The following is a 13,560-nucleotide window of genomic DNA, read 5'->3' as shown; positions in this document are numbered from 1 at the left end:
TCTGATTCAATGCTGTATCTTTTATTGGAGTTTAACATGCCTACATAGTAAATACTTGGTAAATGTGCTGAATGACCAAATGATTCCCAGGATGAGCTAGTCAGCTCAGAGTCCAAACATGGGGACTTGGGCTGGTAAGCCACCTAGGCTTTGAATCAAACAGCTGCATCTGAAAGTTTTATGTTAGAATAATAATGCCATATATTACATTTCTGTGCAATAAGTGAGTCCACCTCCAGCTCCTCTCCCCACCATAATCACAGCAGTCAGATAAAAAGTTGAGTTTATTAGGGAAATATGAGAGGCACAGACACTCCCAAGTGACAGAAAGAAAAGTCTAAAAATGTCCCTTCAAGCCAAATGGGGGCCTGGCCTTGACCTCCCCAAATCAACAAGAAACTGGTGGGTCTGCAACAACATTCTCTGGCAGCCACATTGCCAGGGCATGAGTGTCTTGGCCAGGACTGCCCCCCACTTCCCACCAAAGGTGGGGAGGAGATAAAGACTGTTCACAGAAGCAGTGCAAAGGCAATGAGAACTTTAAGGAAAGTTTGAGAGAGAGAGAAAGAAAGATAGAGGCGGGGAGGACCTTCACAAAGAGTCCCAGGGTTTTGGCTGTGAATGTCTCAAATACATTGACAAGTAGATCTATAAAATGTTACTGAAAAGGTAAAATGCCTAATGTCGTTTCCAACAGTTCCTCTGGACTTCTCCCGACATAACACACCACACCCCAGATGGCAGAGCCCAAAGGCCACACTTTTGAAAAAAGAAAAACAAGAATAAGCCCTGTTGCTCTTTAAGGAGAAAGGAAGGAGCTGAAGGCTGCTGGGGCCTTTCCCATGTGGCCTGTGTTGTGTAAAGCAACTTCCCAGCAGCAGCACGTCACTGTTCTAGGTGAGTGTCTCACCTTTTGTCACCTGTGAAAGGAAAGGAAAATTGACATTTAGATAAATTCAAAAAGATTAGAGGGGTCTAAAAAAAAATTCTTACTTTTGATTCTAGGCAGTGAGAAATAGTAGAAAAGAAGATAGCTGTGAAGTCACAGAAACCTGGTTCAAATCCAGGCAATCTGCTTAACTTTTCTTTTCTTTTTTTGAGACGGAGTCTCACTCTGCCACCTAGGCTGGAATGCAGTGGTGCGATCTCGGCTCACTGCAACCTCCACCTCCCAGTTTCAAGTGATTCTCCTGCCTCAGCCTCCCAAGTAGCTGGGACTACAGGTGTGAGCCACCATGCCTGGCTAATTTTTGTATTTTTAGTAGAGATGGGGTTTCACCATGTTGGCCAGGCTGGTCTTGAACTCCTGACCTCAGGTGATCTGCCACCTTGGCCTCCCAAAATGCTGGGATTACAGGCGTGAGCCACCATGTCCGGCCAGTGCTTAAGTTTCCTAAGACTGTTTCTGCTTTCAGGTTTTTTTCAGTAATAAGTGGAAATGCGCATTCTCTCTTGGAATGCCCTGGCCCATCAAACTCACCCGTGCTTCAATGTACTCTATTCTCCGTTCAAGGGCTGTCAATTTCTCGTTTAGTGTTGCAAGTCTTGAACGACAAGACATATCTGAGAAAAAGAGACTGGTGTTCAGAGTTAATGTCACTTCAAACACACAGACACAGACACACACAACTCCTACACTGAAAAAGAGGAATAATACACAGAATACAAATGGAAATGGATACAGTGAGAAGTATCTTAGCACAGTTCCTTAGAGTGGATCTGCTGAATTTTCTATCAAGTATTGCAAGTAGAGAATAATGGCCCCACAAAAATGTCCTTTCCCGCAGGGTGTGGTGGCTCATGCCTGTAATCCTAGTACTTTGGGAGGACTAGACAGGTGGATCACCTGAGGTCAAGAATTCAGGACCAGCCTGGCCAACATCGTGAAACTCTGTCTCTTATTAAAAATACAAAAATTAGCTGGGCATGATGGCACATGCCTGTAATCCCAGCTACTCGAGAGGCTGAGGCAGGAGAATTGCTTGAACCGGGGGTCAAATGTTGCGGTGAGCCAAGATCTCGCCACTTCACTCCAGTCTGGGTGAAAGAGCAAAACTTAAAAAAAAAAAAAAAAAAAAAAGTCCTTTCTCTAATCCCTGGATCCTGTGAATATGGATTATATGTGAGGAAACAGGGCTTTGCAGGTATGATTAAGGTTAAGAACCTGGAGAGCCTAGAGTTTGTCTTGGATTGTCCACTTGGCCCCAATCTAATCATAAGTCCACAAATGTAGGTGAGAAAGGCAGAGGAAGGGGGGTCAGAGATGAAATGGAAGAAGAAAAAGAGATTTGATGTGTGAAGGGGATCCAATCTGCCATTGTTGGCTTTGAAAGTGGAAGAAGGGAGTCATGAGCCAAGGGATGTAAGTGACCTTTAGAAGCTGGGAACAACTCTCAGCTGACAGCCAGCAACAAAACAGAGATCTCAGTTCTACAACCACAAGAAACTGAGTTCTGCCAACAACCCTATATTCGTGGAACTAGACCCTCTCCTTGAGCCTCCAGAAAGGAAGGCAGTCCTGCTGAAACCCTGATGGGAGCTCAGGCCAGGAGCAGTGACTCATGCCTGTAATCCTAATACTTCAGAAGGCCAAGGTGTGAAGATTGCTAGCCCAGTTACCAGTGTTCAATTTATGACCTACACATGGTAAATAATAAATTTATGTGGTTTAAGCCATAAAATGTGTGGTAATTTGTTTTTTTGTTTGTTTGTTTGTTTTTGAGACGGAGTCTCACTGTTGCCAGGCTGGAGTGCAGTGGCGTGATCTCAGCTCACTGCAACCTCTGCCTCCCAGGTTCAAGTAATTCTCCTGCCTCAGTCTCCCAAGTAGCTGGGACTACAGGTGTGCGCCACCATGCCCAGCTAATTTTTTTTTTGTATTTTTAGTAGAGACGGGGTTTCACCACGTTGGCCAGGATGGTCTCAATCTCTTGACCTCGTGATCCGCCCACCTTGGCCTCCCAAAGTACTGAGATTACAAGTGTGAGCCACTCTGCCCAGCCTGTGTGGTAATTTGTTATGCCAGGAATAGCAAATGAATACACCAAGGCTGTACAGCCGTTTACTAATGGCCTAAGACTTTCAAAAGAGGGGACAAGAATAAGAAAATAATCTCAATAGGAAAGAAATGAGGCCAGGTGCAGTGGCTCATGCCTGTAATTCCAGCACTTTAGGGAAGCCAAGGTGGGCAGATCATCTGAGGTCAGGAGTTTAAGACCAGCCTGGCTAACATGGTGAAACCCCATCTCTACTAAAAGTACAAACTTAGCTAGGCGTGGTGGCGAGTGCCTCCAACTACTTGGGAGGCTGAGGCAGGAGAATCACTTGAACCTGGGAGGCGGAGGTTGCAGTGAGCCAGGATCGCGCCACTGCACTGCAGCCTGGGTGACAGAGTGAGACTCCATCTCAAAAAAAAAAAAAAAAAGTAGAGGCCAAGAAAGCAGCAGAAATTATGGAGGGGGAAGGTGTGAGAGTTCTGAGCTCATTAAAGCCATGTCACTACTGTTCCTCCTAGAGGCAAAAGGCCTTTCAGAACTAGAGAAAACCTGGAGAACATCAAATACCCTATAAAGCCCACATTCCATCTGTGAAAACAGCCAAAATTCTTTTTCTTCCTCCAGCTTTTCCAATCTTCTTTTACCATCTCATTCAAAATGAAACCAGATTTAATTTAAAACATCTTTTTCTCTGCAAACTTCTGTAACAGGAACTATTCTTTTTCCAACTATTCTCAATATATGAGAGAAAAGGTATCTTAGCATGGTCATTATCTTCTACTCTCTCCTCCAACATTGTTGTTCAGTCATCTCTCAATAACCTACAGTTTTTAAGTCTGAAACATTCGCTGAGACTCTCCCACGCCATGATTTAACACTTAGCTAACAAGCTGCCTTTTCATCTATTCCCTGGCTGTTTTGCAAAAGCGCTTCAGCATCCATTTTGACAAATCTTCCTACACCCTCATCTTGCCTCAACTTTCATCTTATTATGTCCAAATCTTACTCATCTTGCCTGTCTGTCTCACCCAAGGCTAAGTTCAAATTCTATCTCTGAGAGGTCTTGCCAGATGGACATCATAATTCTCCTCTTCTGTATTTACCTAAACATTTACGGATGAATATCTTTTTTTTTTTTTTTTTTTTTTTTTTAAAGAGACATGGTCTTGCTCTGTCACCCAGGCTAGAGTTCAGTGGCGCAATCATAGCTTACTGTGCCCTCCAACTCCTAGGTTCAAGGATCCTTTCACCTCAGCCTCCCAAGTAGCTAGAATTACTACTCAGTAGGTGGATGCCACTGTGCCCGACTAATTGTTTTCTTTTTTTTTTTTTTTGGTAGAGATAGGGGTCTCACTTTGTTGCCCAGGCTGATCTCAAACTCCTGAACTCAAGCAATCCTCCTGCCTTGGGCTCTTAAAGTCCTAGGATTACAGGCGTGAGGCACCATGCCAGCCTCTTAAGTTCTAATTTGTAAGTTATTCGTGTACTTGGTCTTTGGTTATCACTTCCCCCTTTGGAAAAAGATTTTACAAATAAGAATGTGCATCACTATTATTTAAGATGGTGAAAAAGCAACAAAACCAAATGCCCATGATTGGGATGGTTTGCTATAGTGTATCAGTGAGACTATTAAAATAGGCATTAAGAGTTATAATGGCTGGGCGCGGTGGCTCACGCCTGTAATCCCAGCACTTTGGGAGGCCGAGGTGGGCGGATCACTTGAGGTCGGAGTTCAAGACAAGCCTGGCCAACATGGAGAAACCCCATCTCTACCAAAAATACAAAGAAAAAAGAAACCCTGTCTCTACTAAAAATACAAAATTAGCTGGGCATGGTGGCGCACGCCTGTAATCCCAGCTACTCAGGAGGCTGAGGCAGGAGAATGGCTTGAACCCAGGAGGCAGAGGTTGCAGTGAGTTGAGATTGCACCACTGCACTCCAGCCTGGGCAACAGAGTGAGACTCTGTCTCAAAAAAAAAAAAAGGCTGGGCGCGGTGGCTCACGCCTGTAATCCCAGCACTTTGGGAGGCTGAGACTGGAGGATCACGAGGTCAGGAGATCGAGACCATCCTGGCGAACACGGGGAATTTTGGTGAAACCCCACCTCTACCAAAAATACAAAAAATTAGCCGGGCGTGGTCGCGGGAGCCTGTAGTCTCAGCTACTTGGGAGGCTGAGGCAGGAGAATGGCGTGAACCTGGGAGGTGGAGGTTGCAGTAAACCGAGATCACGTCACTGCACTCCAGCCTGGGTGACAGAGCAAGACTCCGTCTCAAAAAAAAAAAAAGTGGCCAGGTGCAGTGGCTCACCTCTGTAATCCCAGCACTTTGGGAGGCCAAGGTGGGTGGATCACCTGAGGCAGTGACCTGAGATTGCACCATTGCACTCCAGCCTGGACAACAAGAACTAAACTCTGTCTAAAAAAAAAAAAAAAAAGTTACAAGTTTGAGGAGTATTTAATGAAATGGGAAAATGTTCATGTCACAAAGCCAAATGATATTTATGTACTTATAATTTACAATTTATTTACATGTCTGTTTCACCATTTGAACAAGTTAATGGAAAGAAGTACGTATTGCCTCTTGTAACCTCAGTATCATGCCTGGTACACAGATGTTGACTGAAAAAAAAAAGGATGCATTCTGGTATGTTAGTGGAACAAAAGATTGACTCTAGTGTAACTCTACTCACCTCACAAGTGGGAAAACTGAGTCCTAGGTAAGCTGAGGGCCCATGTTGGGTCACTAATGGGACAAAATAACAGCAGGGCTGAGTTTAGAACCCCGTTCTTGACTGCCCAGTATGGTATTCTTTCCCATCACACTGTCCCAATGCACACTGCTACCATCTTTCTGTGCCTCCAGGGCTATAATTTATACCCCAGGTCTCCATCTGCCACTTTCCATTCTTTTACCTGCTTAAAGTATACAATTCAATGGTTTTTAGTATATTTACAGAGTTGTGCAATCATTATAATCTACTTTTAGAATATTTTCATCATCCCCAAAAGATACCTTATACCTCTTGGTCCTATCACTCCTCATTCTGCCACCCTTCAGTCCCTGGGAAATACTAATCTTTGTCTCTATGGATTTGCCATTTCTGGACATTCTTCATTCTTTTTTTTTTTTTTTTGAGACGGAGTCTCGCTCTGCCGCCCAGGCTGGAGTGTAGTGGCCGGATCTCAGCTCACTGCAAGCTCCGCCTCCCGGGTTCCCGCCATTCTCCTGCCTCAGCCTCCCGAGTAGCTGGGACTACAGGCGCCCGCCAGGTCGCCCGGCTAGTTTTTTGTATTTTTAGTAGAGACGGGGTTTCACCATGTTAGCCAGGATGGTCTCGATCTCCTGACCTCGTGATCCGCCCGTCTCGGCCTCCCAAAGTGCTGGGATTACAGGCTTGAGCCACCGCGCCCGGCCTCTTCATTCTTTTTATGCTTGTGCTGCTTCCTTGAATTCCCAGGTCTAGCTTAAGTATGATCACTTCAGCATGCCCCCCTTTCCTGGATGCACTGCCACTTTCTGTCAGAACTGCCCCACAGGACCAAGCCTTTTTTCAGTCTGGTTTTTGGAAGTCTAAAGGCACATTATGTATGCACTGAGTAAGAGCATGAATATTATCTCTGACAACCTGTCATTTCCCATGAAGAAAGACATACCAACTTTATTGGGGGAGGTAAGAGAGGGAAGGTTCCTTCCTGGGTGGCTATTCTGTTCTAGCTGTCAATCTGGTAATGAATTAGAATTCAGGAACAATACTATGCTACTGGCCTACATGGATAAACACTGCTGAGAAACAGAAAATGTTCAACTCCAGAAACTCTGGTCATATTTCAAATCCTAATAAGTACACGCTGGTTCAAATAAAAAACACCAAGAAAGCATTCAGCAGCTGGATAAATCTGAGACCAGAGCACAAGTATGTGTACATTATCACCAGCCTTTAATTGAAAATACCAGTTCTTGTTAGGGAACAAATGCTTTTATCAGACAGCTCCTTCTCTGAACTTACTGCATATAACTTTAGCATTACAAAAATCAATACTGTCAGGCCGGGCATGGTGGTTCACACCTGTAATCCCAGCACTTTGGGAGGCCGAGGTGGGCGGATCACTTGAGGTCAGGAGTTTGAGACCAGCCTGGCTAACATGGCGAAACCCCATCTCTACTAATAATACAAAAAGTAGCTGGGCATGGTGGCGTGCACCTGTAATCCCAGCTACTTGGGAGGCTGAGGCAGAAGAATGGCTTGAACTCAGGAGGCAGAGGTTGCAGTGAGTCAAGATAGCACCACTGTACTCAAGCCTGGGCAACACGGCAAGACTCCATCTTAAAAAAAAAAAAAAAAAGAAAAGAAAAGAAAAAAGAAAAAGAAAAAGAATTAGCCAGGCATGGTGGCGCATGCCTGTAGTCCCAGGTACTCAGGAGGCTGAGGCAGAAGAATCACTTGAAGCCGGGAGGCAGAAGTTGCAGTGAGCCGAGACTGCACCACTGCATTCCAGCCTGGGCAACAGAGCGAGACTCCGTCTCAAAAAAAAAACAAAACAATACTGCCTTTCTTTTGGAATGTTTTTGTAGTTAAGACTTACTTTTCCAGCAAAATTCTGAAAATCTTAGGAGTGGGTATCATATCCATTTATTCATATTTATTCCTTTCTCACAGCATCTGACACACACCAGGCATGCTGTATTTGTTGGCTTAGTACAAAAACTAAGATTTTTTTAAAAAGCCACATTCTCTATTTTTTCTTTATACTTCTCTGCATATATTACCTTTAGAACCAGAAAAAAAATAGTATAAGAATAAAAAGCGATAATCTCTAACCATCTGTTTTTAGAAGCTTCACCAATTCCAAAGTACAGAACAGGCCTAGTGTTAGGATGTTATTGCTACATTATGATTTGTACGTCCTCAAGTTCACGTGGGAGACTGTGACTCTACTCTCACCAGCTGGAATCACAGGGTAAATGCTTTTCAGAAAGTCATTTACTATCTTAGAAAAACAATTCTCTCTCCAAAATACATGGCCCATGCAGATTCTCTGTGGTCAGGGTAAGGACTACAGAATTGCTAACATATGTGAAGAACTTCAGATGCTCCCTCAAAGTAAATTATTTTCTTTGAGACAGTGTCTCACTCTGTCACAGGCTGGAGTACAGTGGCACGATCTTGGCTCATCACTGCAACCTTCGCCTCCAGGGTTCAAGGGATTGCTCCTGCCTCAGTCTCCTGAGTAGCTGGGATTACAGGTGCACTCCACCATACCCAGCTAATTTTTGTATTTTTAGTAGAGACAGGGTTTCACCACGTTGGGCAGGCTGGTCTCGAACTCCTGACCTCATGATCTGCCCACCTCAGCCTCCCAAAGTGCTGGGATTACAGGCGTGAGCCACTGCAGTAAATTCTTATTGAATCTTTACACCACCAAACCATATCATCATAAACATGTTAGAGTTAACCCCTGAACAACTCAGGGGTTAAGAACATCAACCCTCTGTGCAGTTGAAAATCTGCACAGGCTGGCACGGTGGCTCACATGTGTAATCCTAGTGCTTTGGGAGGCTGAGACAGGAGGATCCCTTGAACTTAGGAGTTTGAGAACAGCCTGGGCAACACAGTGAGACCTCATCTCTATTTTAAATACATAAGAAAAAGAAAATCTGCATATAATTTTTGTCTCCCCAGAACTAAACTAATAGCCTACTGTTGACTGGAAACCTTACTGATAACAGGAGCAGTTGATTAACACATATTTTGGAAGTCACATATATGACATAGTGTATTACAATAAAGTAAACTAGAGAAAAGACTATGTTATTAAAAAAAACATGAGGAGGCTGGGTGCAGTGGCTCACGCCTGTAATCCCAGCACTTTGGGAGGCCTAGGCGGGCAGATCACAAGGTCAGGAGATCGAGATCATCCTGGCTAGCATGGTAAAATCCCATCTCTACTAAAAAATACAAAAAAATTGGCCGGGCGCGGTGGCTCATGCCTGTAATCCCAGCACTTTGGGAGGCCGAGGCGGGCGGATCACGAGGTCAGGAGATCGAGACCATCCTGGCTAACACAGTGAAACCCCGTCTCTACTAAAAAGTACAAAAAACTAGCCGGGCGAGGTGGCGGGCGCCTGTAGTCCCAGCTACTCGGGAGGCTGAGGCAGGAGAATGGCGTGAACCCGGGAGGCGGAGCTTGCAGAGAGCTGAGATCCGGCCACTGCACTCCAGCTTGGGCGACAGAGCGAGACTCCGTCTCAAAAAAAAAAAAAAAAAAAAAAAAAAAAAAAAAAAATTAGCCAGGCGTGGTGGTGGGCATCTGTGGTCCCAGCTACTCTGGAGGCTGAGGCAGGAGAATGGCATGACCTGGGAGGCAGAGCTTGCAGTGAGCCGAGATCACGCCACTGCACTCCATCCTGGGCGACAGAGTGAGATTCCGTCTCAAAAAACAAACAAACAACAACCAAAAAAACACACTAGGAAAAGGAAATATATTTACTATTCATTAAATGGAAGTGGATCATCATAATGGTCTTCATCCTCATTGTCTTCCTGCTAAGTTAGGTTGAGGAAGAGGAGGAAGAAGAGAGGTTGTTTCGCTACCTCATGGGTGGCAGAGGTGGAAGGTGAGGCAGGAGAGGCAGGCATACTGTATAACTTTTATCACAATAAATCCACCTATGGCCAGGCACAGTGGCTCATGCCTATAATCCCAGCACTCTGGGAGGTTGAACAGAGGTGGGTCACTTGAGGCCAAGAGTTCAAGAGCAGCATGGCCAACATGGCGAATCCTGTCTCTACTAAAAATACAAATATTAACCAGGCATGGTGACACACACCCATAGTCCCAGCTATTCGGGAGGCTAAAGCAAGAAAATCACTTGAACCTAGGAGGTGGAGGTTGCAGTGAGTCGAGATCATGCCACTGCACTTCAGCCTAGGTGACAGAGTGAAAATCTGTCTCAAAAAAAAACTACCTGTAAATGGATCCCTGCACTTCAAACATGTATTGTTGAAGGGACAATTGTACAAGCCTGCTAATGGCTTAGGATGGGAAAAAAACATCCCATTCACAGTCATCCTAAATCATCCAATACCAAGAAAACATACTCAAGTCTATCCTTAAAATTTATCCAGTTTTGCAGCTTGTGGGGTTTTTCTCTAAACTCTTGCATTGTGATATTGTCAATCTTTCTTTTTTTTTTTGGAGATGGAGTCTTAATCTTTCGCTCAAGCTGTAGTGCAGTGGCACGATCCCTGCTCACTGCAACCTCCACCTCCCCAGTTCAAGCGATTCTCCTGCCTCAGCCTCCTGAGTAGCTGGGATTACAGGTGTGCACCACCACACCCAGCTAATTTTGTATTTTTAATAGAGACAGGGTTTCACCATGTTAGCCAGGCTGATCTCAAACTCGACCTCAGGTGATCCGCCTGCCTCAGCCTCCCAAAGTGCTGCGATTACAGGCATGAGCCACCATGCCAATCTTTAAGAACCTGCCTCAGGTACAACTAACTACTAAGTCAAATTCCTTTGACTATTAATCCTGCATTATAATTCTCTTCTTACTTAGTTGTATTTAATTGTTATTTTCTCTAAATTCACTTTCTAATTTAAAAACCATCTAGCAATTACTCCAAACATTTGGCCATTATCATCACTTTAAGAGAGGATAATGATCTAAGCTAAGGGAAGTCATTTATTTTGGCTCCAAAAGACTGGACTTCTGTATGTCTAATTCCTTAGTTTAGAATTTATTGGGGGCAGGGCACAGTGGCTCACGACTGTAATCCCAGCACTTTGGGAGGCTGGGGTGGGTGGATCACTTGAGCTCAGGAGTTTGAGACTAGCCTGGGAAAGATGGCCAAAACCTGTCTCTACTTTAAAAAGCACAAAAATCAGCCAGGCGTGGTGGTGCACACCTGTAAACCCAGCTACTCAGGAGGCAGAGGCACGAGAATAGCTTGAGTCCAGGAAGACGAGGTTGCAGTGAGCTGTGATCATGCCACTGCACTCCAGCCTGGACTAGGGTGAGACCCTGTCTCAAAAAAAAAAAAAAAAGAATTTGTTGGAAAGCCCAAATAAAAAGTCTTTACTCTCCATCTGATCATACAATGTGACTTTTACAAATCACACATAATCTCTGAGCTGATATCTCCTTGCCTATCAAGCAAGAAAAGAGACATTTCTCCTTTGCAAATCCTAAGCTTAAGCTTTTCAATTTTCAGTCAGTCCCAAGACTCATTCACTATAAATTTAATGGGTATGATATACCAAGACTATGTCAAAGATAAACATAATGAATTAAAAGTTTACTGGTACAATTCTGTTCTCAGAAATGAAATTACATTACTAGAATCCAACTCAGGATTATTATTATTATTATTTTTTTGAGACAGCGTCTTACTCTGTTGCCTAGGCTGGAGTGCAGTGGCATGAACATGGCTCACTGCCTCCAGGGCTCAAGTGATCCTCCTGTCTCGGCCTCCCAAGTAGCTGGGACAACAGGTATGCATGACCATGCCCAACTAATTTTTTGTTGTTGTTGTTGTTTTGTAGAGATAGGATCTGGCCATGTTGTCCAGGCTGGTCTTGAACTCCTGGGCTCAAGCAATTCTCCCAACTTGGCCTCCCAAAGTGCTGGGATTACAGATATGAGCCATTGAACCCAGCCATGATTATAGTCCTATACACCCTGTCTGAAAATACTTCAATACAAAAATGATGCTCTTCTTTGTTCTGAAGTTGTCATTATTTCATCTTCAAGATTAGAACTTCTTTGAATGTAGGAAGTGGTTCTTTTTCTGTGTCTCCCACTATGCCTTAAGAGAGGGTCTCATATGGAGCTCTAGTATCTCTCGCTGATGCTTTCTGACAATCTCTTGCTCTGTCACCTTTACACTCCTAAGGCCATCATTCCTTTAGCTAGAGAATAATTCATTTAAAAATCTTTCCAAAGTACACTAGTTGAAGAAAAGTTCAGGCCGGGCGCAGTGGCTCAAACCTGTAATCCCAGCACTTTGGGAGGCCGAGACAGGCGGATCACAAGGTCAGGAGATCGAGACCATCCTGGCTAACACGGTGAAACCTCGTCTCTACTAAAAAATACAAAAACTAGCCGGGCGAGGTGGCGGGCGCCTGTAGTCCCAGCTACTCGGGAGGTTGAGGCAGGAGAATGGCGTAAACCCGGGAGGCGGAGCTTGTAGTGAGCTGAGATCCGGCCACTGCACTCCAGCCTGGGCGTCAGAGCGAGACTCCGTCTCAAAAAAAAAAAAAAAAAAAAAAAATGAAAAGTTCACTAGATGCATCCCTATATCCTGTAATTACACAAGAAAGTCTAACCAGTGCCAAGTTCTCTTAAACACTTGGAGAAGAAGAGGTAGGAGTCTTGATTACTTTGCTTGCTGTTCACAAGAATTTAAGGCTGTCATGAGCAGGCCATGCCTAGGAAAGACTCTGGTAAAGATGTCCTTCTGCTGAAGGCACCCGACCTGTATTAGCTCTGAGGAACGGGCTAGAAGTAGACAGAACACCTACCACAAGCTATATACTAGCAATACAGAGAGGACTTCCAAGATCCTACAAGATCCTGGCATCCCTCTGACCTCATCTCCAACCACTCTCACCGCAGCACACACAGGAGACAGGAAGAAATGGACAAGACGGGAGTGGCTGACAACGGGTCCAACTAAAAGGCATGACGCTAGAGGGTTTCGAGCAGATCCTGAAGATGGGGAGCCGTCAACAGTCCTCAAACAGAGCAGTGACACGGTCCCGGATGCTCACTTTGAGTGCAAAGTGGGGAATGGAATGGATGTAGAGTACAAAGGAGGCAGGGAGACCACTTAGGAGAACCACGGAGCGAGGATGGGGCTGCCTGACGAATCTGGGAAAAGGACTTGTAGAATGGGTCCAGGGGGATGGCAGGAAGCCACGAGCTCAGCGTAGGGCAGGATAACCCTACAGAGACTGTCCAGCGGAGCCTGAGGGTCAGGGCAGGAGGGAGAAGGTGGGACCTGAAGGAGGAAGTGAAAACCCGCAACAGCCGAAGGCTCCGGTAGTCCTCTCAAAGCATCTCCCCGGAGCCCCAGCCCAAACGCCTCGCGGTCTCCCTCCTCCCCGCCTCCCCTTGCTGGCCCGCTGACCGAACGAGTTGAGAAAGTCCGCGATTTTCTTGATGCTGCTGGTGATTATCTCAATGTACTCCCGGTTAGCCCAGTCCTGGTGAATCTCTCGCTGCACCGGATCCTCCTGTCCCGCCATGGCGGCCGCCTGAGGAAGAGCGACTGCGCAGACGCCCCGACCCTACAGGCCTCTAGCGCGCCTGCGCCACCAGCCCACACCCATCCTCTGGAGCGCCCACGAATTCTCGGGCACTGTGATACGCCTGTGCAATGTAACGTCCTCTCCGGCTTTTGCTCTCTACTCCCACGCTGTAGAAAACAGAAGCCTCGACTCCTGAGGCGAGGTTGTAGTGCACGCGCGTTATGGTGTTAAACGGGCTCGTGGGGGGGTCTTGCCGTCTCCCTCAACTGCTCCAGGCTCAGTGTCCGCAGTAAGATGGGCACAGTCGAT

The 13,560-nt window shown here is 45.5% G+C and overlaps 1 protein-coding gene across 1 annotated transcript; it reads right to left on the bottom strand.

Moving 5' to 3' along the window:
* BRK1 (BRICK1 subunit of SCAR/WAVE actin nucleating complex) lies at positions 1 to 13,347 on the bottom strand. The gene is made up of 3 exons (XM_010369384.2): positions 13,131 to 13,347; positions 1,481 to 1,563; positions 1 to 920 (listed from the first exon to the last, which is right to left on the bottom strand). Exons 1-3 carry the CDS (start codon positions 13,246 to 13,248, stop codon positions 894 to 896), a joined length of 228 nt encoding a protein of 75 aa, XP_010367686.1. The 5' UTR covers positions 13,249 to 13,347; the 3' UTR covers positions 1 to 893.
* Positions 13,348 to 13,560: the final 213 nt, after the last annotated feature.

The sequence above is a fragment of the Rhinopithecus roxellana genome, chromosome 1, assembly GCF_007565055.1.
Source record: "Rhinopithecus roxellana isolate Shanxi Qingling chromosome 1, ASM756505v1, whole genome shotgun sequence".
In the NCBI taxonomy this organism is placed as follows: domain Eukaryota; kingdom Metazoa; phylum Chordata; class Mammalia; order Primates; family Cercopithecidae; genus Rhinopithecus; species Rhinopithecus roxellana.
The sequence above is the reverse complement of the archived record's forward strand: the minus strand, read 5'-3'. Positions and strand labels throughout refer to the sequence as shown.

Coding starts and splice junctions, on each gene's coding strand:
- BRK1 (XM_010369384.2), bottom strand. CDS start 13,248: ATGGCGGGACAGGAGGATCCGGTGCAGCGAGAGATTCACCAGGACTGG. Junction 1,564..13,130: donor GGACTTTCTCAACTCGTTCG/GTCAGCGGGCCA, acceptor TCTTTTTCTCAG/ATATGTCTTGTCGTTCAAGA. Junction 921..1,480: donor TAGAGTACATTGAAGCACGG/GTGAGTTTGATG, acceptor TTCCTTTCACAG/GTGACAAAAGGTGAGACACT.